The following is a 23,376-nucleotide window of genomic DNA, read 5'->3' on the forward strand; positions in this document are numbered from 1 at the left end:
ACCTATTCTGTACTTAATGTGTTACTTGCAGGAATGAAGAGCACGTTCAGCAATAGACTGATTCATCCACGGTGCGACAGGGAGCGCTACAGGAGGTCATTCCTGCCTTCTGCCATAAGACTGTACAACGCATCCACCTTGCGTCTGGGCAGAGGCAACATCGACAGTGACCTGTTTCTGGACTGAACGCATCTACACATCTACTGCTACATCTGTTCTCTTTCTTTTCCCGTTTACAACCGTTTTTTGTGCAATATATGCCAGGGACCTGTGCAATACATTTACATCTATATCTATATTTACATCTATATTTATATTCATATGTGTGATACGATTTTCTGTGTACTGTTCTGTTCTAGTTTGTTCTTTGTGTGTCCGGACTGTGAGTAACTCTTGTATTGTATTGTATGTATTGTACTATTATTATATAATTTGTTACACTGTGGCTGTGTTGTCTGTGTTAAGCTGCTGTTGCACTGCAATTTCCCTCACGGGATCAATAAAGTATCTATCTATCTAATAAAGTAATCAATTGCAGCGATAATGAACTCACCTGCGGCCGGTGAGCGTCTCCTCTGCGCATGTGTGGGACTCGGCTCGCCTGGCGCAGGTGAGGCTACTGTCTATGACGTCACGCAAACGCGACCATGCAGTTAGAGTGTGGGAGTTTGATTCAGTAAAATACCTTTTGTAATTGGCTTTGGTGATTGTAATCCGGAGACGAAACCTCTGCAGCTCCGACCTTGAACCGCAATAAAATGACTTGTGTGTTTTCACTTGGGCGATACGTTTTACGTTGGAATTTGTACAATAGAAAAAAAACACCTATTTATAATGAATCTGATGTTCATACTGCGTAGTTATCATGTCCACAAAATGTTCCAGTGCGACTCCCTCCTTTAATGTTTATAAGAGGCTTGAGGTCTTCAGGTTTGTAATGATCTCTGGTAAGAGATTGTTCAGTATTTTCACTGTTTGCCCTTTACCTGTATTATTTAATTTTCAGTGAACCTTGGTAAAGAAATAACTAGTTTGTTTCTACAAAGTTTAAATGGAAAACTTTAATGAAAGAAAAAGAGCCTAAATTACACCCACAGGTCAAAAATCCCCATTATTCTAGTGGAAGAATTCATGGAAGGACTACAAACACATTTACTTTAAACAAATCAAAATTTCCTGAAACAAATTCTGTTTTTGTCAAATTAATTTGACCCTCTCAATCAAACTCATCCTGTCAAACAGTATTGAAGGCACAGCTGAGAAAGGGAACATCACACTGGTTTTGAGAAACACACATCATGAATTTGTTACCACTGTTGTGTCTCCACTACATAATTGCTTTTCTGCCACAAAGGGTTTTGTGTATTTTGACAGAGCAGAGGACTGGTGTTATTTGCTGTGGAGTGGACAGGTCTGTGCTGAGGGGCAAACAGAAGATTAAATAAAATACACTTAAGCAGCAGTTAATTCTTTATTACAATATTATACAGACAATACCCCGTTGTCCGACGTCTCAGAAATGTGTTTTGCATCCAAGCAGCTATATTTTACACACAAACACAGTTTCAAAAAATACAAGAACAGTACAAATACAGTATACACAACATCACACAGAGCATGTGAGAGATCAGAGGAGAGACAGACAGTCGTCTCCGCACACTAATCCTGTAAGCAGTGTGAAAGCTCTGCTCAGTGGTGCTCAACTCTCTTTGAAAACATCCCAGGACTCTGGACACTGGACTGTGAGCAGTACTGACCCCTCCTCCAGACTCTGGATGCTGGACTGTTATTAGTAGAAACAGTGTCACTCCACTGTGCTGAAGCTCAGTTTGAATTGCAAAACACGTCTACAGAGGCCTAGAGAGAATGTTCTACTCACAATGTGTTTATGACTTGTCTCTTACTCTTTCTCTGAAATACTGAGACTGCACTGCTCATCAGTAACCCCAGAGTGAAGGTGCTCAGTGCTGTCTGCCCTGCTTCACACAGGTGGGTCATTCTGGTGCTCTCTCATAGATTGACAGGCAGCTTTACTCAACTGTCCACTTTTCTGCTTCTTTGTATCACTAATATATTTCTATCCTGTTTGTTGGCTTGTGAGTCTTCACAGAGCAGTGGGGGGTAGGCCAGTCACTGAGATGTCAGCCTGTCTTGTGCAGAAGATCACAGAGGGTCTTCACAGGAAACAGGTCTGGGGTTTTAAGGTTATAAGGTGCTTTTCTGCTTGCTGTGTCCTTTAAACATGTTTTATTTCAAGAGAAGTAAGATCCTGTTGTCTGTGCTCTGTGTCAGAGTCACTGGCGATGGGACAGGACTCTTCTGACTGTCTGAACCTGTCTGGATTGTTATACCTTTATTTCAGTGTGATCACTTACACACTGTGTTTTATCAGAGATGTGCTGCCCTAGAAGATTAACTCTACATCACCCCTGAGACTGCAGTTAGTTCACCAACAGGTGAGATCACTGACTGTACTTGTCTGTAAAGCAGAGAACAGCCTGTCTAGTGATGAGAGGAGGAGGCTGTTTGTCAGATGACATTTTCTCAAAATTAACAGCTGATGGTGAAGATCTTGATCTAAAAACTTTAACAGGCTCTTCTGGGAAGTAGAGGCTCACCTGTGTGGAAATCAGATACTGGGGACCAGTCAGCACAGATTCAGAAGAGGCAGGACTTGTCTGAGCAACTTCCTAGAGATCTTCACACAAGATCTGGTCTGGTTAGATTTTCAGAAGGCTTTTGATAAAGTTCAGCATAAAAGATTCATTCTCATTTCGCAGGTGTTAGAAATTCAAGGCAAGGATTGTGTTTGGATTGAGAATTGGTTATTAAAGAGAGAGCACAGATGAGAGGTCAGTTCTCTTATTAGGATGATGTAACTGGTGGAGTATCTGCTGGTCTTCCTGATTTATGTCAGTGATCTACTTTCTGGTCCAGTTAGTAAACTAGACAGGTTGCCCATGATACCAAACTAATAGGATTAGTAAACACTGTAGAAGCAGCAAAATATTTTCAAAAAGTCTTGGATCTGTCTAAATAGAACTAATCTATTATGTTAACATGTAGAATCAAATGTGTGGAACTTAAATGGAGGATATTTTATGTTCCAACTGTATGTTACAGGATTAGAACTGCAGAAAGGTTTGAAATGAGAAGGGGGCATTTAGACACAACAACAGGAACTGAGAAAACTCCTCCTTCTGACTCTTCCTCGTTCAGTACCCTTCCTTCTGTCTCTGTGCGGAGAGGCAGTCCAGCGTGACGAGAAAGAGACATTTTAAAGACGCTGAGACAGTGAGACACCATGGCTGAAGATGTGACCTACGCTGACATCAAATTCACTAACATACATGGACAGAGGAGCCGAACCATCACCACTATTCCAGCACAGCCAGGATCCCCCCACAGTGAGTACAGACCCCCCACAGCTGCCTCTGACACTGGAACACTGTGATACTGTCTGTCTGCTGCACTGGAGCACTGTGATACTGTCTGTCTGCTGCACTGGGGTACTGTGATACTGTCTGTCTGCTGCACTTTAACACTGTGATACTGTCTGTCTGCTGCACTGGAACACTGTGATACTGTCTGTCTGCTAGGCTGTAACACTGTGACAATGTCCGCTGCACTGGAACACTGTGATACTGTCTGCTGCACTGTAACACTGTGATACTGTCTGTCTGCTGCACTGGAACACTGTGATACTGTCTGTCTGCTGCACTGGAACAATGTGATACTGTCTGTCTGCTAGACTGTAACACTGTGATACTGTCTGCTGCATTGTAACACTGTGATACTGTCTGTCTGCTGCACTATAACACTATGATACTGTCTGTCTGCTGTACTTTAACAACGTGATACTGTCTGTCTGCTAGACTTTTACACTGTGATACTGTCTGCTGCACTGGAACACTATGATACTGTCTGTCTGCTGCACTGTAACACTATGATACTGTCTGCTGCACTGGAAACTATGATACTGTATATCTATTACACTGTAACACTGTGATACTGTCTGTCTGCTGCACTGGAGCACTGTGATACTGTCTGTCTGCTATGCTGTAACACTGTGATACTGTCTGTCTGCTGCACTGGAACACTGAGATATTGTAAAGGGTCTCGGTTGTTTAGCATTAGTTATGAACTGTGATGTCATGACAGTATGTGTTACAAGAAGTTCGAAATTTGAGTTTTCATGAAAGTTTAGGAGGCCGGACAACAGTCCAGATCTCCCTCACCTCTGCTAATTTGTGCTCTTATTCTCCATGATGTCATTTCCTGAAAAAGCAGGAATGATAGCCTGTCATTGTAGTGTGCGATCAGGTCATATTGTAGAGATGTCTGACTTCTTCACAGGAAGATTCCACTGAATTTAAACAGTTAGTCCTGACAGATCTGTGTTTCCCAGTCCAGAAAGTGGTCTCTGGTGAGGAACACCTGACACAGAGTCCATGAGATCCTATTTGTGGGTTTGATGGTTGAGCTACTCACACTTAACACTGGCAGCTCGTGTGCAGGTGGCCTTGAGATGTGATCAGGTGTTTGACTGCACATTCCAAGCTGGGTTTCTTCCCTCCCAAACTCAGCTGTATTATTAACAGTCGAAGCTCTTCTGACTCCAGAGCAGCTGTGGGAGTCTGGGATGAGCTGTCCTGCTGTGGTGTTGAAGCCGATACCCTGGCTTCTCTCAGGACACAGCTGGGTGAGCTCCTGGATCAGTGAGCTCCTAACTACTGAACTGCTCTCGTTTCTCACTGTTCTTCTGTGTGGATGTGTTTTATACAGTAAGAAACCTGTGGAGTCTCTGAGTGAAAATGCTCAGAACAGACATATCCTGTAACACCTCAGTGTGTCTAAGATGCCTTAAACTTGTGCACAACAGTTAGTTTCTAAATTACATTGCACATATTGTTATAGAGACAAATAAATGTGACTGCACATAAATACTTTTAAATCATATATCTGTTTGTAACCATTCTTCTATATAAAGCTGACACGACTGTAGTTTCCTGTTTGTTGTCTTGTGGTTTGGTTTTCTGCAGTATTTTGTCTCTCACTGCCCAGAGCTCTCGTTCATGTGAAGTCTGACCCCACTCTGACCACAGCGCAGGACGGGAGCTGTGTCTCCTCCTCACCCTCCCCAGCTGTGTGCCAGGCCGTCAGAGTTTCTTTATTAACCCATCTCTCTTTCTCTCTGTCTCAGCCCAGCCCAGGTGCAGGAGGGGTCTGCTCATTGCTCTGGGAGTCACAGTGTGCCTCTTGCTGGCTGCAGTCACTGTCGTGGGGATCTGTAAGTCTAACAGTCCATCATGTCCTTCTTACAGGGAAAAGAGTGTGTTTGAGAGTCACCTTCTTCATTCTCATCTCTTCAAGAACAAGAGACTCTTTACACTGGTGCTCACTCTCTCTTAGTGTGACTGTCAGTGTGCAGGCAGTCTGTCCTGAGACTTACAGCTGATCACAGTGTTTGCAGGCTGCAGAGGAACAGGTAAAAGTTTATTCCTGCTGAAAGAGAAGAGAAGAAACACAGTTTTGGCTGTGGACTCTCAGGTGTCTCTTGTTCCTGCGCATGCTGACACAGCTCCCTGCTGGAGTCGGGACTGGATGTGACTATCAGCCTCACAGACACTATCCAGGAACACACTGGGAACACACCTCCTGCTACTGGGCTGGACAGAGTCCAGAGAGACAGGTTGTGCTGCTCGGCAGTACAGGACACTGACGCTGCACTGAGAGAGTGACCAGACACTGTCTTTCTCCTGCTGTCTCTCTGGCTCTCTCACACTGTGCCTCTGTGAGTGTGATGGTGTCTCTCTGTCCTTCTCCCTCTCCCTCTCAGTTTAGTGTGTCTGGAGATGTTCCTCTGTCTCAGAGGGTTAGAAAGAGAGAGAATGAGGAAAAAGGAGAGGAGGAGGGGTTTCTGAGTTCCTGTTTGCTGTCCAGTGCTTTACTGTCACTCTGACCTGACAGAGACTCAGTGTGACTCAGTGTCCAATTGTCTCACTGGACCATGCTAATACAGTCAGAACTATGGACACAGACAGCGTTTACACTGGGCTACAGAAACCAGCACAGGACGTGTACGAGACTGTGACCAGGAGAGCAGAGAGAGAGCCAGGAGGAGAGCAGACCAGTGAGTACAGAGCTGATGCACTGAGACACTGAGAGACTGAGATACTGAGACACTGAGACACTGAGATACTGAGACACTGAGACACTGAGACACTGAGACACTGAGATACTGAGACACTGAGAGACTGAGACACTGAGACACTGAGATACTGAGATACTGAGACACTGAGACACTAGCACAATAACACTCTGATACACTGATACACTCACACAGTTATACTCAGATACACTGGTTCTGTAACACACTGATAAACTCTGACTTACTGTCGTCTGTCTGTGACTCTGACAGCGACTCACTGATACACAACAAGACAGAATGAAAGACCTGATCAGCTAACTGACGCAGTGAAAGGTCAACACACCTGCATACTGACAGTGTGTGTCTGCTCTGCTGCACTATTTCACCTTTATATCTGATCTGTTCATGCCTGACATTTTATTCTTTGTGTTTCCTGGTCTCCTTGGCTGTTTCTATCTGACTCTGTTTGTGATCTCAGTCAGTCTGTCTGCACCAGTAGGTCTTCACTCTGACCACAGTATATTTTCACTCCTCAGTGGTCAGTCACATGACCTCTTCACAGCTCTGGTGTGAGGAGACGCCTCTGTCAGCCCCCCTCCTGAAGTGTCTCACTCTGAGCCTTCAGCTGCTCACACCCCTCCTCCACAGTCAGTCCCAGTGACACCCTGCAGCTCCAGTCAGGGTGTCTGCTTGAGCTCCACTTCCCCGGCCACTCAGAGTCCTGCTGTGTCCAGTCTGTGGGGAGAATTCACCTGTCTCCCTCTCTCCCTGGCCAGGACAGTCCAGGAGTAGGAGCTGTGTGTCCATCAGCCTGGGAGTCACAGTGTGTGTCTTACTGGTCACAATCATTGCCCTGGGGACAGTCTGTAAGTCTGATAGTCACTCCTGTCATTTCTTATGGACCTGTGTGAATCTGTGTTTAATCTTACAGTTGTAGTGTGCTCTCTGAAGGCACCAGTTCTGTAGGGCTTGGGCATTTACTGGGACAATTATTAATTGTAGCAGTAAATCACAAAATGATTCTTTTGATGGCCTTAGAATCCAACCATGCAATGTAACTCAAACAACGCACACACACACGGGTACTAATACACGAGGATACATTTATTAATACATAAAATATGCATGTAAACCTAACAGATCTTATCGAGAGGGTTATCAGAATACAAAAGGTATATATTCAGTCAGTTACAAAGAGTTAGATATATCAAGAGGACATACGTTCAGTATATCATTCATTTAGACCGTTTCGTAATTGAACTTGGTCACAACTTCTACATTAGATACTCAAAACAAGTACATAACTCTTAGGAATTAAATTGATATCAACTGGTTGGGATAACAATTGAATTCTCAAGCTGTAATGCAGTGAAGTTGAATACTCATCCAATCTCTGGGGATTCAGATCTCCTGCAGGCACAAAGAAACAGTTGCAGGCTGTTGCTGTCCAATCCGCGCTCTCTGGCTCCGTGCCAGGCTGTGCTGTGCGGCTTGCGACGGTGCGCTGCTGATGCTCACTGACCGGCTAGTTAGTGTTGGCTTTAACTAGCAAAGTTTGTGCACAGGAGAAAAGATGACTGTGGGTCCCAGCAAGTCAGGAAGAGGACCGGTTCGTTCCTGATGAAGAGCTAGTTCTGAATACTGATTCAGCTGTCCACAGTTCTGACCTGTTCACGAGGCCTGCTGCTGGTGCTAACCTCGGGTGGATCCTCTGGTTACTCTCTGGCAACCTCCGCTCTAGACTCTTAGAACAAAGGAAAGTTCTGGCACTCGGACACACTGGCCGTTCCGTGGTTGTCCGGGCTGAGTCTCAGGATGGTCAGGAGGCGCGCTGCGAGAATGTCCTGCCCTTGGGAGCCTTCTGCTCCTGGGCCGTCCTGTCCTGGAATTCTCTTTTGAATTCCCTTTAGAATAGTTCACAAAGTCCAGAATCTCTCCTACAGGCTCTCTGTGTTGCCTGTTTTTCCCTGGAGGAACTTCAGCTCGTTGATTGGCTGAAAGTTCCATGGGCATCAGAGTCCCACGTGGGTTACTCGGCCCTACCAGTCCCTGATTGGTTGATCAAGGTGAGATATGAGTCATCCCTAGACAGATATGCGCCAATGGGTGACCATTAATCATGATAGCCAGGCTTAGCTAAGTGCATCCCCATTTGGGAGCTGTCCCTTATCAAAAGAAAACATCTTTAAATCAGCCTGCATGAATAGTTTCTCTGTGGCTGCACCACAGAGATGAACAGAGAGATGAGGCCTCATTTGGGAAAGCACAGAAACACTTAATTCTGCCTTATTAATAATCCTCGCCGCTATACAGTGATCAAATGGCTTTGATGTCTGAATTACACACAGTCACCCTTCTCTTTTATATGTGTATTGTGAAGCAATACCAGATATTCTGGGCTCTGATCAGCCTCTGGATATCTGCTGTTCAGGACTGTGGCTCCAGGCTGTGAGCTGCTGGGCTCAAGCTGCTCTCTTACTGCCTGAGACAGGAAGAGACTACAAGTCACATGACCTGATAGTCCTAATTGCACAAAGCAGTGAAGTGTTTAATTTTTTCTGAAAGTATTTTTAACACCACAGTTGTGTTTCCTGTAGCAGTGTGAAGTGTTGATGTTTCTGTATTTGAGCCCTGTTGCCATGGTGACGTTCCTCTGGTCATTCAGAGCTTCTCTGTGGGGAAGGTTGTGGTTTTGTCTTCACAAGCTAAAACAGAAATTAACAGTGAACAAGACTCATGATTATAGAGAATAGAGGTACAAACACACTATAAACACACAGAAAAGGTTGAGAAACATAGTATTATTAATGAGAGTGAGAATATATGTACGAACAGGATTATAACTGATCTACCTACAATATATGTGTAAGTACAGAGGCTAGTGTGTTGGGGATTTCTTCATTCAGAAATGATCTAATATAATTAAATATAATTAAATTAATTTTACAAAGTGTAATGATTTTGTATTGATGATTTAGTGTTTAAGTGTTGAAGTGTGAAACCAGCTTCACAAAATCCTACTTCCCTTTCAGAGCTGTGAGCTAAATATGGACACTGTGCCAGACAGTTTTTCACTAATAATAATAACAATAATCTCTTTGCTGTTCTGTATTGTAAAATACTGTTACTGGGGAGCTGAACACAGTATTGTACATGGGGTTTAACCATGACGTAAACCTTCATCACAACCTCCCTGGGTTTCAGCCCCACTCTCTGTACACATCCCAGCAGGCTGTGCCCAGGCTGTCTGGATGAGGACAGAAGACTCTGCAGGAACACACAGGTCCTCTCAGGCGGAGCTTCCTGCAGCTCCCAGTCCCCCAGGAGAGCTGTCTGCTGTAGCTCCTGCTTCCTGTGTGGATCGCTGTGCTCTTATCTGTCCTCATCCAGACACACACCCTTTCTCAACTAGCACTGAAATACTCATGATATTAATTGTAAATCATTAGTTTAATTAAATAATTAAGATCAGAGATGCACAGACCAGGAGATGATAATACTACTGAAGTGGATCATTCCTGTGATTGATGGATCAGGCAGACAGAGATGAACCGCTGATATACAGATGACAGGCAGACAGATTAATCTGGTTGATTAAATGATGTTGTGTGTTCTGGGGCTGTGACCTGCAGTGTGGAAACAGAACAGCTCAGACTGGGAAAGAAGACTGGAGAAGAAGGAGGAGGAGCTGGAGGGAAACCAGAATAAATCTGAGACACACAGGAATGATGCTGAAAGATACAGGAGTGAAGCTGAGAGATACAAGAATGAATCTGAGAAACACAGGAGTGAAGCTGAGAGATACAAGAATGAATCTGAGAAACACAGGAGTGAAGCTGAGAATTACAGGAAACAGCTGGAGAAGTTCTGTGTGGACCCTTCTACTGGGAAGAGAAGTAAGTGTGTGTGTGGGAGTGAGAGTTGAGTGTGTGTGTGGGAGTGAGAGTTGAGTGTGTGTGGGAGTGAGAGTTGAGTGTGTGTGTAGGAGTGACAGGTCTGCAGGGTGAAACAGCAGCAGAGAGGAGAGAGAAGACCTGTTTCTTGGACAGAGCTGGTCTTCAGGTTGGTCTGGAGCTGGAGCTGCTGCTGTTGGTAAGAGACGTGTTTGAGAAGACAGACAGACTCTCAGACATGAGGATAAGAGCCTCAGGGCTGTTCTCTACACAGTCAGTGACAATCAGGTGGAGACTCACTACTGACCCGTCTGTCAGTGTGAGTCTCAGTGCTGCAGGACTCCAGGAGAAACAGTACAGGAGCTCAGTGGTTCAGTGTCACTAAACTGAACTGAGAGAGTCTGTACAGAGGAGAGTCCTGATGAGTCCCTGAGGCTCAGTCAGTATTAATCCAGGTGATTCCTGTGTGTCTGTCTGTACAGAGGAGAGTCCTGAGGAATCCCTGAGGCTCAGTCAGTATTAATCCAGGTGATTCCTGTGTGTCTGTCTGTACAGAGGAGAGTCCTGAGGAATCCCTGAGGCTCAGTCAGTATTAATCCAGGTGATTCCTGTGTGTCTGTCTGTACAGAGGAGAGTCCTGAGGAATCCCTGAGGCTCAGTCAGTATTAATCCAGGTGATTCCTGTGTGTCTGTCTGTACAGAGGAGAGTCCTGAGGAATCCCTGAGGCTCAGTCAGTATTAATCCAGGTGATTCCTGTGTGTCTGTCTGTACAGAGGAGAGTCCTGAGGAATCCCTGAGGCTCAGTCAGTATTAATCCAGGTGATTCCTGTGTGTCTGTCTGTACAGAGGAGAGTCCTGAGGAATCCCTGAGGCTCAGTCAGTATTAATCCAGGTGATTCCTGTGTGTCTGCCTGTACAGAGGAGAGTCCTGAGGAATCCCTGAGGCTCAGTCAGTATTAATCCAGGTGATTCCTGTGTGTCTGTCTGTACAGAGCAGCAGTGCTGTCCAGAGGGATGGAAGGAGGGAGACTGTGGAAGATGTTACTACGTCTCTACAGACCCGAGATCCTGGGTGTCTGCAAATCAGTTCTGCTTGTCAGTGGGAGCTCAGCTGCTGGTGATTAATGACAAAAAGGAACTGGTGAGAACAAGAGATTCACCACAGTCTCACTGAGGGAGAGAGTTTAGTTTACATTCTGAAAACACTCCACTGAAAAGCCATTCCAAAAATACAAGGAGAGTTTTAATGTTCTAAATAGGTTTTTAATCCTCCAAAAATATACTGAACTGAACCCAGGGCCACACTGCTGACCACTGCAGCACCTACGACTGTACCAATCCCCCAAAACATTTTCCCCATCACCCCCTCAAAAAAGAGGTTAATCTGTGTTTCCACTTCCAGAGTTTGAAAAGCAGTGACTATTTCCCCTGTACAGCCTGTGTGTGAACAGAGCAGAGTGAGCAGCAGTGTGAGAGATGAGAGTGTGGGGATGGATCTCTGCTCTACAGCTCACAGGCAGTGCTGCCCAACACCAGGCACAGTGAGATCATGCCCACTGTGTGCTCAGATACAGTTTCTGATCTCAGACCAGCCCTGTCCCAGGAGACACACTGCCCAGCTGACACCAGACCCACAACCTCCTTTCCTGCTGCTCTCACTGGCATGAAGGGCTGTGACAGTGTGGAACCAGCTACCCAGACAAGCCCCATCAGCGGGACGTTTAACTCTGGAAAAACAGCTGTTTCCTGCTCACAGCTGCACGTTTCCAAGGAAACTCATAGAAAATATCTGGTTAGAAGAGGAACTGATGGATTTGAATTATTAATCAAGAAATGGCTGAGGTACTGTAATGAAGAGATGTTTATACATCCCAAACTGCCCTTGATGGTTACTGTCTGGAACAGTAGAAATGAAAGGTCTCTAGTAAAGACCTCTAACCTGGTCTTGACTCTCAGTGATGATGGGAAACACACGTTCGGATTGTCTCTGAATCCAGCTAATGAGGCTGGATATGTGAGCTGAGGTCACTCTGTATGTGTTCACTGTGAGTCTGTTCTCTTTTGTGAAGAGTAGAAAGATGTGTTCAGGTTCAAGTGTTCAGGTATCTGGCCTGGTGCTGGTGTCCAGGGTGAGCTGACCTGCTCTGTGTGTCTCTGCAGGAGCTCCTGGGACGTCTCGTAAAGGACAACACTTACTACTGGATTGGTCTGAGAAGGAAGGACAGGAGATCTCCGTGGAGATGGGTTGATGGAACAGTCCTGGACAAGGAAGTGTAAGTTGGTTGTGTGTTGTGTGTTGTGTTGTGTCTTGTGTTGTGTGTTTGTCAAGCCCACTTGATACTAGATGGTACATAAGCAGTTTCAAGGGTGTCACTGGGTCACTATTAACGATGAAACATGGTTTAGATACTGGAAAAATAGAATGTGGATTCTTACAGAACGTTAATCCACAGCACTGAGTCGGAATACACAGCCAGAGATGATGAAGTTCCAATTAATGCCATTAAAACAGATTACAGACCCCAGTGTATTTCACAATAAGAGTAAAAAAATGCAATTTTTGGAAAAGCCAGAACATCGCATGTCAGAAATCCTCTCTCAGTGTTGTCATGCAGGAGGACTGGACTTCAGCCACACGTTTCAGTCCAGGTCTCTGCAGACAAGAGTCTCCTGAACATCACAGCTGTAGCTCCTCCCAGCTGTGTCACTTCAACCCCATCGAGAGACTCTCCAGCACTTTGTCTTCTGGAAATAATCTCAGAGCCATAACAGCCTGGACTCACCTGTGATTCACATACACTCCTGCAGGAGACATGAGAGAGAAACCACAGGCACACGTCTCACAACATCACAGGTTTTAGATACTGTCTCCACTGAAGTCGATTCTGAGTCAACTGGACACAGGCCATGTGTCTACAGCTCCGAGTCTCTTATCTCAGGAGTAAAACTGACAGGAAGACTCAGATTTACAGATTTAGAGTTACGAACTGAAAGACACAGAGCAAAGGGACTTTTTACTCAGGTGCAGAATCACAATAATTCAGTTAAGAATTCAGGGAGGCTGAAGGGAGAAGCAGCTATTAACTTATGAGATGCGTCTCCCTGGAAAGGGGACTCTGCTCAGTAAATCTTATTGATCAAAGAGAAAAGTTAATATGAGCTCCTATGTGTCAACAGCAATGTGAGGAATAACAGGACAGTTTTCACAGGAGGTCTTCTCTGAGACAGCAGAGGGAGCTTGAGAGAGAGGTGCTGGTGTGTTGAGGTGAGCAGACTGGCTCAGTGACTCTGATCTCCTTCTCTCTCACAGGGTCACAGCTGATATGGGTTACTATGGGTACTGTGGATACTGGAATCCGGTTTGGAAAACTGCATATCCACGAAACTGTGAATCACCTCTCCACTGGATCTGTGAGGGGGATGCTGTGAGAGTCTGGCCGCCCCCCTCTCTGTCCTGAGGAGCAGGAGAGACCTGAGAGAGAGAGACAGTGTGTCTGCTGGGACTCCTCTGCTGATTCCTGGAGACGATCCTGGTCTCTTGTCTCTCCACTGGTCCTCACTGTTTCTCCTTCTTTCCTCCAGGCAGGGGACACAGACAGACAGCAACATGGGGATTTTATTCCAACTTTTTAAAAATTTGTTGCATTTTTGTATTTTGAAATTATTTTTGTCAATGCATATTTTTCAAAGGTACAATTTCTGTTGTGTATTTTACAGATTAGATTGTTAATATTTTGTATTTGAGACAATCCAGCCTGTGTGACGATGTCTGGAATGTGTTTTGCTGTGTCCAGTGTGACTGCTGTCTTCTCTGGACTGTCAGTACTAATGGAGTGAGGATCAGTTCAGTCAGTATTAATGGAGAAAGGGAGTTTGGTTGTCTTCAGCCAGGGAGTTTCACAGAGCTGTGTCCAGCACCAGTGTGGGACGCGTCTGTCCAGCCAGGTTCAGATGAAAGACAGGGCTCAGCCCCTTGCACAGAGCCGGAGTGGAGCTCTACAGCCTGGGCAGTGTTTCAGGTCACAGGGGGACATGGACACTCTCCTCACACACAGGGGACCAGCAGGGTCCAGCCTCCTCACACACAGGATTCAGGTTACCAGACTGAAAGGATTGTTGAGATATTACTAATGTTCATAACCAGCCTCGTGGAACACAGAACCTAAACTGCATCTTTCAGTTGAATTGTTGCCTTTTCTTCTGTGCTGAATAGTGACCTGTAGTCCCAGCGTCCACTGAGGCTCCAGCTGACATACTGACTGACCTGCTGTCTGGTCAGTGCAGGACCTGTGAACAGCTGGTCAGAGAAAAACTATAGAAACAAATGAGAAGTGAATAATGACACACAAGTCTGGATAGTGGCACTGATCATTCTGGAGTTTATTTTCATCACTCAGTTCACACAGCAGTACAGGTTGTTGCTCTCAGACTCTGTTCTGTCTCAGGGGCTCCTGTGTCTCTGGGGCTGATGGGCTCTTTCCCTGCTGATGAGAATCGGCCCCCCAGCCCCCAGGCCTGATAGTCTTGAGCCAGAGATCACAGGGTGTAAAGGGGTAGAAGACAGAGGTCCAGGCCAGACTGGCCCAGGAGAAACCCAGTCAGTGAAGCAGTGGGAAGTCAGAATGAACACAGTGACACTGAGAGGCAGCCCTGCTGATGGGAATGGGGAGTATGAGCTGAAGCAGGCAGGGACACAGGGCAGTTTAGTTTAAAGCTCCACAGGCATCATTGTCAGCAAACAGCCACACAGGGAGTGTTCAGGAACAGCCAGAGAGGCAGAATGAGGGTCTCAGGAGCAGCACTGGTGCTGCTGGATACTAACAGGACAGCTGCCCTGGGGACGAGTGGAGAAGCTGTAACGGACACGGACTGGAATCCGTGTCGGATCTTGTAGAAGACCCTATGCGATGCGGTAAGAGCTGGAGAAAACAGGAGGCATGGTAAAAAGGAACACACAGGGGTTTAATAGTGCACAAAATAATAGTGACCATCCGTGAGACAGTGTACGGGGAAGACAAAACGGCATCCAAATCCAAATGGGTCCAAGGGCAGGTCAAAGCACAGTCCGAGAGTCCATCAACTGGAAATCCATCCTGGGACGCGACAAAGTTAAAATCCCCGGAAGGGTGACGGGGCGAGATCCTCCAGACCCCGGGCTCAGGAAGCGGGAGGTGTCGGGGATGAGGCCTATGCCCTCAGGAGACGGACGTAGGGTTTCCTGGTGCTAGGCGGGCCTCGCAACATCTTTCCCTAATGATGAGCCCCGAGGACTGGAGGAGCTGGTCCTTAAATAATAACACTAAAAGGGTACACCTGGAGAGCTAAATGACACGAACAATAATGAGAGCAGTGGAGCGCCCTCTAGGGAGGGATGTCGGGCGTGACAGAAGCAGCAGGAAGGTCAACAGCTCCTCCTCCCTCTAGAGTCCCAGCCAGCGGCTCTTCCCTGGGGAGGCTGAGCCCCCTCTGCTTGGCCAGGAGAAGCCTCTGGGATGCCCTCTGCTGGGCTGGCAGCTCTGGCCTCTGCAGACAGTCCTTCCTCTCCTTCTCCAGGGGCGCTGGGCAGGACCCCACTGGGCCTCTGGGGCACCACTGTCCACCCTCCTCTCTGGGACACAGAGATACTCCCACACCACCTCTAGACACTGGGCTCTGAGCTCCCCACTGCACTGGAGACCCTGGGCTCCCAGCAGACTCCTTCCTCTCCCCCTGCTGACCCTGACCTGGGACAGGCCAGCCCCTCCACAGCCCTGAGCTCAAGGTCCTGCAGGCTGGAGCCAGTCCTGTCCAGAGCACCACACCACACCACACCACACAGAAAGACCCCCACACCAGTCCCACCAGCAGCAGGGTGACTGGGCCACAGCCCCACACTCACCTGCAGGGCTCCTGTCTCCTCCCTCTCAGACAGGCTGGGCTCCAGCACACTGCTGGCTCTCTGCTTCAGGCCCGACTCCCTCTCCTGAGCCCCTGTGGGTCAGCTGTCCAGTCACAGAGCTCCAGGCTGCAGTATTGCACATGACCACTAGAGGCACTGTCCCACAGCACCACCACACAGGGTGGATCCCGGCTCTGGAAAAAGACACATGACAATATAATTCTAAATCATAACTTATTGCAAAGTGAAAACGTAAGAAAGCCCGCAAAGTCAGTGAATTCGAAATAAAATAACAATAAAATGAAGCCTATTGATCGGGCTACAGCAGGGGGTGTCGATTCCGATAACTGTCCGCCGGCGGCGGTGGTGATACACGAGTCTATGGAGGGCTGGTTCACAGTGCAGTAGTGAGGGTCTGGTGTGTATTAAACACCCGGGTCATGTGACTGGGGTCTGTACTCTCTGTTTATGAACAAGAAGATCCACAGCCAATCAGATCCCTGGATTGAACCCAGCGATGTTGCGATTGGTCAGTGGGAGTTATTACTGATTGGCAGTAAAATTTCCCAATTATAGACGAGACTCGGTCCAGTTGCCCAATAAACTCAGAGTTTCATGAGAGGGTCGGGAATTTTAAATGTGTTGTTGTTCCTGTATGTCTAAGAAACAGAAAAGATTTATTTTTTAGCCAGAAGTAACATTTAATCGGTGGCGCCTTTCTTTGTGAAAAATCTGAGGCGGCTTTTTGTGCTGTAGCTGTAAACTGTTGCTGTTTGTCTCGTATTTTGTTCGTCTGAACACATGAAATCACGGCGCTACGTTATACGAGTTGCTGTGGAAACTTTATTTCTGCTTCAGACACGTTGAGCCTCAGTGATCGTGAACCTTCGTGCAGATGAAGATGATGATGAAGACGATGATGGTGAGACCCTCGTGTGTCAGAGTCTGTCTTCTAACTGTTACTGGAGAAACAAGACTGAAGCTCAGACCTTTCCAAAGGCTGAGTCCCTGAGCTGTGAGGATCATGAGGACCAGCTGGACAGTCCACTGTCCACTCCACAGCCCTGAGGAAGGAGGTAGGCAGGACAAGAGCTCCTCTTTAAAAGAAGCTGCATAAATTGAGGGTAGATTTTACTTTATATATTTATTCTCATCGTACATTTTATGAATGGGCTCTTGTCGTGTGAAATGTGCTGTGTATTGTGTTGTGTCTTTTACCAGGCTGCAAAAACACTTTCCCCTCTGGGACAATAAAATAAGTAAGAGGTGTCTGGTCCTGGAGGGGTCAGTGTGTGTCTGCAGCAGGGCTGTCCAGTCCGGGTCCTGGAGGGGTCAGTGTGTGTCTGCAGCAGGGCTGTCCAGTCCGGGTCCTGGAGGGTCAGTGTGTATCTGCAGTAGGGCTGTCCAGTCCTGGTCCTGAAGGGGTCAGTGTGTGTCTGTAGCAGGGCTGTCCAGTCCTGGTCCTGAAGGGGTCAGTGTGTGTCTGCAGCAGGGCTGTCCAGTCCTGGTCCTGGAGGGGTCAGTGTGTGTCTGCAGCAGGGCTGTCCAGTCCTGGTCCTGGAGGGGTCAGTGTGTCTGTAGCAGGGCTGTCCAGTCCTGGTCCTGAAGGGGTCAGTGTGTGTGTCTGTAGCAGGGCTGTCCAGTTCTGGTCCTGGAGGGGTCAGTGTGTGTCTGCAGCAGGGCTGTCCAGTCCTGGTCCTGGAGGGGTCAGTGTGTCTGCAGCAGGGCTGTCCAGTCCTGGTCCTGGAGGGGTCAGTGTGTGTCTGCAGCAGGGCTGTCCAGTCCAGGTCCTGGAGGGGTCAGTGTGTGTCTGCAGCAGGGCTGTCCAGTCCTGGAGGGGTCAGTGTGTCTACAGATGATCCAGATGTTTTATAGCAGCAGCTGAAGAGCTGGGAAAAGGTGTTTGTTTGGTCCAGTTAAACCAGTAACCAGCTTGTTTAGTACCAGTCTCTCTCCTCTGTAGCTCTATACTGTGTCCATGAGAGATATAGAATACAGACGGAGATTATATGTTGATTTGTCTGAGCTGAAAATTTAGTTGTTACATTATTAAAATTTTATTTTGGAAGCCATAGAAAAGATATTGAGAGAATACAGATTGTAGTTTAATCTTTATTTTAGAAGAATTGCCTGAACATCATAATTTACATGTTAATGTTTCCGGAAACATCATTGAGTTTTCATGTTCAGAGACATAATGTTTTAAATATCTGTTGCTCTATATATATAAACACATATACCTGTACAGATCTTACACCAGTCTCTGCTGGATCTCTTCAGTTTGCTGTGTGTTGTTTGTATTGTCTCTCTCTGTTCAATCTTATAACTGCTATCGTGATGTGGAATAGTGTTGTCAGTTGTTGTGTTGAAAGGAGATGATCTCTGTTGTAGTAAACTGTGCTGTGCTGTGCTCTTGGTCCCTCTGTCTGAGCTGCTCCTACACTGCTGTGGGTATTTTCTCAGGGACGGCCTCTGGAGAATCTGTACAAGCCTCAGGCATGGACACCGATATCAGCTGACTGTTCCTTCACTCCTTCATTCTGATAATTCACTACACTTTTGTCCTGTTTTAACATAAAACACTCCTGAGCAAACTTTTAGTCACTTGTTTTTATCTTATTTATCTTTTTAATTAAACACCAGGTTGTGAACACCTCTGCCATGCTCTTGGGTTTTATTTCCAGTGTCTGTGAAGGAAACTGTGGTCTTCGTGGTGATGAGAGAGCTCTCTGCTAGTCATTATATCAAAGTTTCAGGGGAACTTCTGACATGAGCTCTGTGCCTTGTGAGGGGTGAGATTCTCATGGAGAACAGTGGAAAGGTGAAGCCTGATTGTCCACATGTATAATTCAAGTCTCATTCCATCATACTGTCAAACTCAGAGCTGCTCAATACACACAGATGGAGTCACACTGTCTCACTACAACACCTTTCACAGTGAAGCAGAGTCCTGTGCAACAGGCAGGACTGACAGCCCCTCTGAACACTGTGCAGGATCACAGCAGCTCCAGATCACTGCAGGATTCAGCGCAGCTCCAACTCTCCTCCATCTTCACAAACATCATCAATTCACTTCATCTGAGCTGCAGTTGTGCAGTGGCTCCTGCAGTCCAGCTGTGCTTCTGCTCTGTCTTTATTACAGAAGGGGCTCCTGCTCTCGGCCGGGGGGCGAATCGCAGTTTTAAAGCTTTTATATTTGGCGGCGCTGAAATATCTGCGTGTCTCTGTGGCTCGTCATGTAGCGCGCTGGACTGCGGGCGGTGAGAGTCCGGGTTCAAATCCCCAGACTAAAGTGGGATCAGTGCTGATCTGGGTTCAAGCCTGCAAAGATGCTTTTGTAAAACCCGAATCACAGTAGATGAGCATAGATACTACTTTTACAACTGCATACGTAAAAGTATGACCGCAGAGTTACTGCACAATTGGCAGGAAGTACAGCTCACTGAGCTGAACCCCGACTCTTACACATCTCGATACCGGTAAGAGACGGAGCCCCTGTGAAAGTGGGTTTCAGTCCTAAACGAGCCTTGAAGCTGCGCTTTCCTGACCGGGTCTCTCTCGGCCTCTAGGAAGAAGAGACTCGGACTCGCCTGTGAATCCGCCGCGGAGCTCCGGTCACTCGGTACACGGGTGGGTCTGCGCTCAGGTCTCCACGCCGAGAAGGACCCGACAACCGCCGTTTAAAGCCCAGAGCCGCGCCAGGATCCTGCAGAAGCCTGGAATACAAACGAGAAAAAGCGTTTTGTGCAGGTAAAAACACAACATACAACAAGCAGTTTAAAGAAGATGAAGCACGATTTTAATACCATGTTTCTCTCCGCAGAGTCGAAGCCACAAGTCCTACAGCCCGTCCGGCAGCTCCGGCAAAAGTCTCGAAATTCATTGACTTCTCAAGCCCCATTTTATAACATTTTCCACTCGGACCGAGAAAAGCCGACAGCCGTCGCCCAGGATCCCGCTCCAGCTAAACGGTAAATTTCAGAAACTTTCTTCGTTTGCAAACTCGCTATTTAAAGGCAGAGAAGCGACTAAACAGCCGCGGATTGAAGTCTAATTGCAGACTGACCGCACCTGCCTTCTCATTCAGACTCGGCCAATAGGGGCGGCGGATCCCGGAGCTGCTCGTCTCTGCTGCTAAACAGCGCGTTTTCAAACAGGGACACGAGAGACCAAAAATCCCCTAACAGGGACAGTTAAACAAAAAATTAAATCATCCGATGATAAAAGGGAGGTTTTAGTCTGAGCTACTCATCTTGCAGCCCTTCCAGTGCACTCCACTGCAGTAATCTGACTCAACCAGCTGCTTAATTACTGCTGATCCTGCTAATTATCAATTCAACAGCACTGGGTGCAGCTACACTGTAATGCAGTGGACTGGAGAGACTGCAAGTAGCTCTGATTCCAGTATCAAGGTCCCACCTTCACACTACAATACCCTGAGACAGGATGGGCTCCCACACTGACACTACACTGCCCACTCATGCTCTTTATTCACCTCAAGACAACACTGCTCACAGGGAACACAAATAAGGAACAAGCAGGTGTCGACTCCACACTGGAAAGGAAACAAGAAACTGGTTCTGGCTGTGGAGTGGTGTCTGTGTGTCGGGAGGCCATCAGGTTGTAGAGAAACAGGACACCTTGAGACAGAACAGGAGTCTGAAGAGGCTCTGAGGCTGGAAGCAACAACTTCTACACCTGTGCTCAACTGAAAAAAAACATGTATTTATAATGAATCAGATGTTATTACTGCGTAGTTATCATGTCCACAGAATGTTCCAGTGCGACTCCCTCCTTTAATGTTTATAAGAGGCTTGAGGTCTTCAGGTTTGTAATGATCTCTGGTAAGAGATTGTTCAGTATTTTCACTGTTTGCCCTTTACTTGCATTATTTAATTTTCAGTGAACCTTGGAAAAGAAATAACTAGTTTGTTTCTACAAAACTTTCATGAAAGAAAAAGAGCCTAAATTACACCCCCAGGTCAAAAATCCCCATTATTCTAGTGGAAGAATTCATGGAAGGACTACAAACACATTTACTTTAAACAAATCAATTTCCTGAAACAAATTCAGTTTTTGTCAAATTAATTTGACCCTCTCAATCAAACCCATCCTGTCAAACAGTATTGAAGGCCCAGCTGAGAAAGAGAACATTACACTGTTTGTTTTTGAGAAATACACATCATGAATTTATTACCACTGTTGTGTCTCCACTACATAATTGCTTTTCTGCCACAAAGGGTTTTGTGTAATTTGACAGAGCAGAGGACTGGTGTTGTTTGCTGTGGAGTGGACAGGTCTGTGCTGAGGGGCAAACAGAAGACTCAATAAAATACACTTAAGCAGCATTTAATTCTTTATTACAGTATTATACAGACAATACCCCGTTGTCCGATGTCTCAGAAATGTGTTTTGCATCCAAGCAGCTGTTTTACGCACAAACAGTTTCAAAAAATACAAGAACAGTACAAATACAGTATACACAACATCACACAGAGCATGTGAGAGATCAGAGGAGACACAGACAGTCGTCTCCGCACACTAATCCTGTAAGCAGTGTGAAAGCTCTGCTCAGTGGTGCTCAACTCTCTTAGAACACATCCCAGGACTCTGGACACTGGACTGTGAGCAGTACTGACCCCTCCTCCAGACTCTGGACACTGGACTGTGAGCAGTACTGACCCCTCCTCCAGACTCTGGACACTGGACTGTGAGCAGTACTGACCCCTCCTCCAGACTCTGGACACTGGACTGTGAGCAGTACTGACCCCTCCTCCAGACTCTGGACACTGGACTGTGAGCAGTACTGACCCCTCCTCCAGACTCTGGACACTGGACTGTTATTAGTAGTAACAGTGTCACTTCACTGTGTTGTGAAGCTCAGTTTAAATTACAAAACACATCTACAGAGGCTTAGAGAGCACAGCTTCATTTCCAACATAATAAATCAATAAAATTGAAAAAATAAAATTAGACTTACAGAAACACTTCCACAGTGTGAATGAGTGTCAGTGGGAGGCTGTGCTGAAGGGGTCTGGACAGGCAGAGAGCAAGACACTCTTCTCTAGTGTCTCTCCTATAGTGGGGACGACACCTGCCCATCACTGAGTCAGAGCTCAGACTGCTGCACAAGAACACCCTGAGACAGAGAGAGACCCTGTGGGAGAGAAAACAGAATTAGTGCAACAGAGCTCTAACATCAGGAATACCAGTATAACTAACAACATATTTATAAAGATACAAAGCCAGGTGTGGAAAAAGATAAGAGAATGAGCTGAATTCTCCTGCAGAACCGAGGACGACTGCAGAGCACCGGTCAGTCTGAATTTATAGCAGCAATAAGGGACAGAGCCCAGCAGTGCAGAACCAGTCAGAAGAGGAAAGGACATGAAACACATACAGGCAGAGTCAGTGTTTCTAGCTGAAGAAATAAGAGAAAGTGTTGAGGATTTCTAAAACAGAGTATACAGTGTGGAAGACTGTGTATAGTACATGAGAATAAGATGAAAAGATAAAGAGTACACACTGAATGTGAAGAGCAGGTACAGTAGATGATTAGTAGTAGGAAAATGCATTAGTAAGTGGAAGTGGGTATGTAGGACTATGAAGACATGGAGAAATGGAGAAAGATCAAATCAGTGAGGGGTTAAGACTGCTGGTGTCCCATTATAACTGAGGCACAGCCGCCAAGAGACGTCAAGTTATAGAACTTCACCAGGTTTAGGAGGGAAACAGGGGGCAGTATAAGACCCAGGCAGTCCTGGGTAATAGCCATGGAATTAAAAGCATGACGCAGCCTGACTCCCAGAGATGGGTGTCGACTGGTGCAGGAAGTTCAGAGACAGCACAGACAGCCTCAAAACTCCAGTAGCCTCAAGAGGGTCCTCGGTGCTGAGCCAGGTGCTGACATTAATCAGAAGTGTTTAAATCTAGCATGACTGTGGAGAAGAAAATGTTTTGAAATTGAAGGAAAAAGAAAAGTGTTGATATCGATGGTATGTAGACAATGTGCTCAGGTCAGTGAGTGGGCACATAATGTTAAAGAAAATGAAAAACTACAAAGGAAAAATAACATGGATAAAATTAATCAGATGATTATGCTTGTGTAGTAACTAGATATTAAACTAAATAATGTAAGTCAGGAGAATCAGGGAGTAACAAGTATCTAAATTGTAACTGTATAAGAGAAAAGACAGAAAACCTTTAAATACCAAGCAGGGAAAGAACCGTACGATTTGAGGAAGGAGAGAATAATCAAAAGGAATCAATAACTAAAAGTTACTGTATTAAGATCAATACAGATTTATTTACTGATTTCCAAATTTAGAAACCAGACTAGAGATCATTATTAATTTCAAGCAATCAGATTCAAACCTTGTAAAACACAGTTTAAGTACACAAAGAAAGTGTGTGTGTGAATTCAGAGCTCCGGCGTCTTGTCTGTCTGTGTGTC

General features: G+C 46.2%; 1 protein-coding gene across 1 annotated transcript; it reads left to right on the forward strand.

The window, feature by feature from the left end:
* Positions 1 to 5,982: 5,982 nt before the first annotated feature.
* Positions 5,983 to 13,741, forward strand: LOC138224597 (C-type lectin domain family 6 member A-like). The gene is made up of 6 exons (XM_069182539.1): positions 5,983 to 6,133; positions 6,928 to 7,017; positions 9,784 to 10,047; positions 11,038 to 11,186; positions 12,206 to 12,318; positions 13,356 to 13,741. Exons 1-6 carry the CDS (start codon positions 6,031 to 6,033, stop codon positions 13,501 to 13,503), a joined length of 867 nt encoding a protein of 288 aa, XP_069038640.1. The 5' UTR covers positions 5,983 to 6,030; the 3' UTR covers positions 13,504 to 13,741.
* Positions 13,742 to 23,376: the final 9,635 nt, after the last annotated feature.

The sequence above is a fragment of the Lepisosteus oculatus genome, chromosome 23, assembly GCF_040954835.1.
Source record: "Lepisosteus oculatus isolate fLepOcu1 chromosome 23, fLepOcu1.hap2, whole genome shotgun sequence".
NCBI classification, from domain to species: domain Eukaryota; kingdom Metazoa; phylum Chordata; class Actinopteri; order Semionotiformes; family Lepisosteidae; genus Lepisosteus; species Lepisosteus oculatus.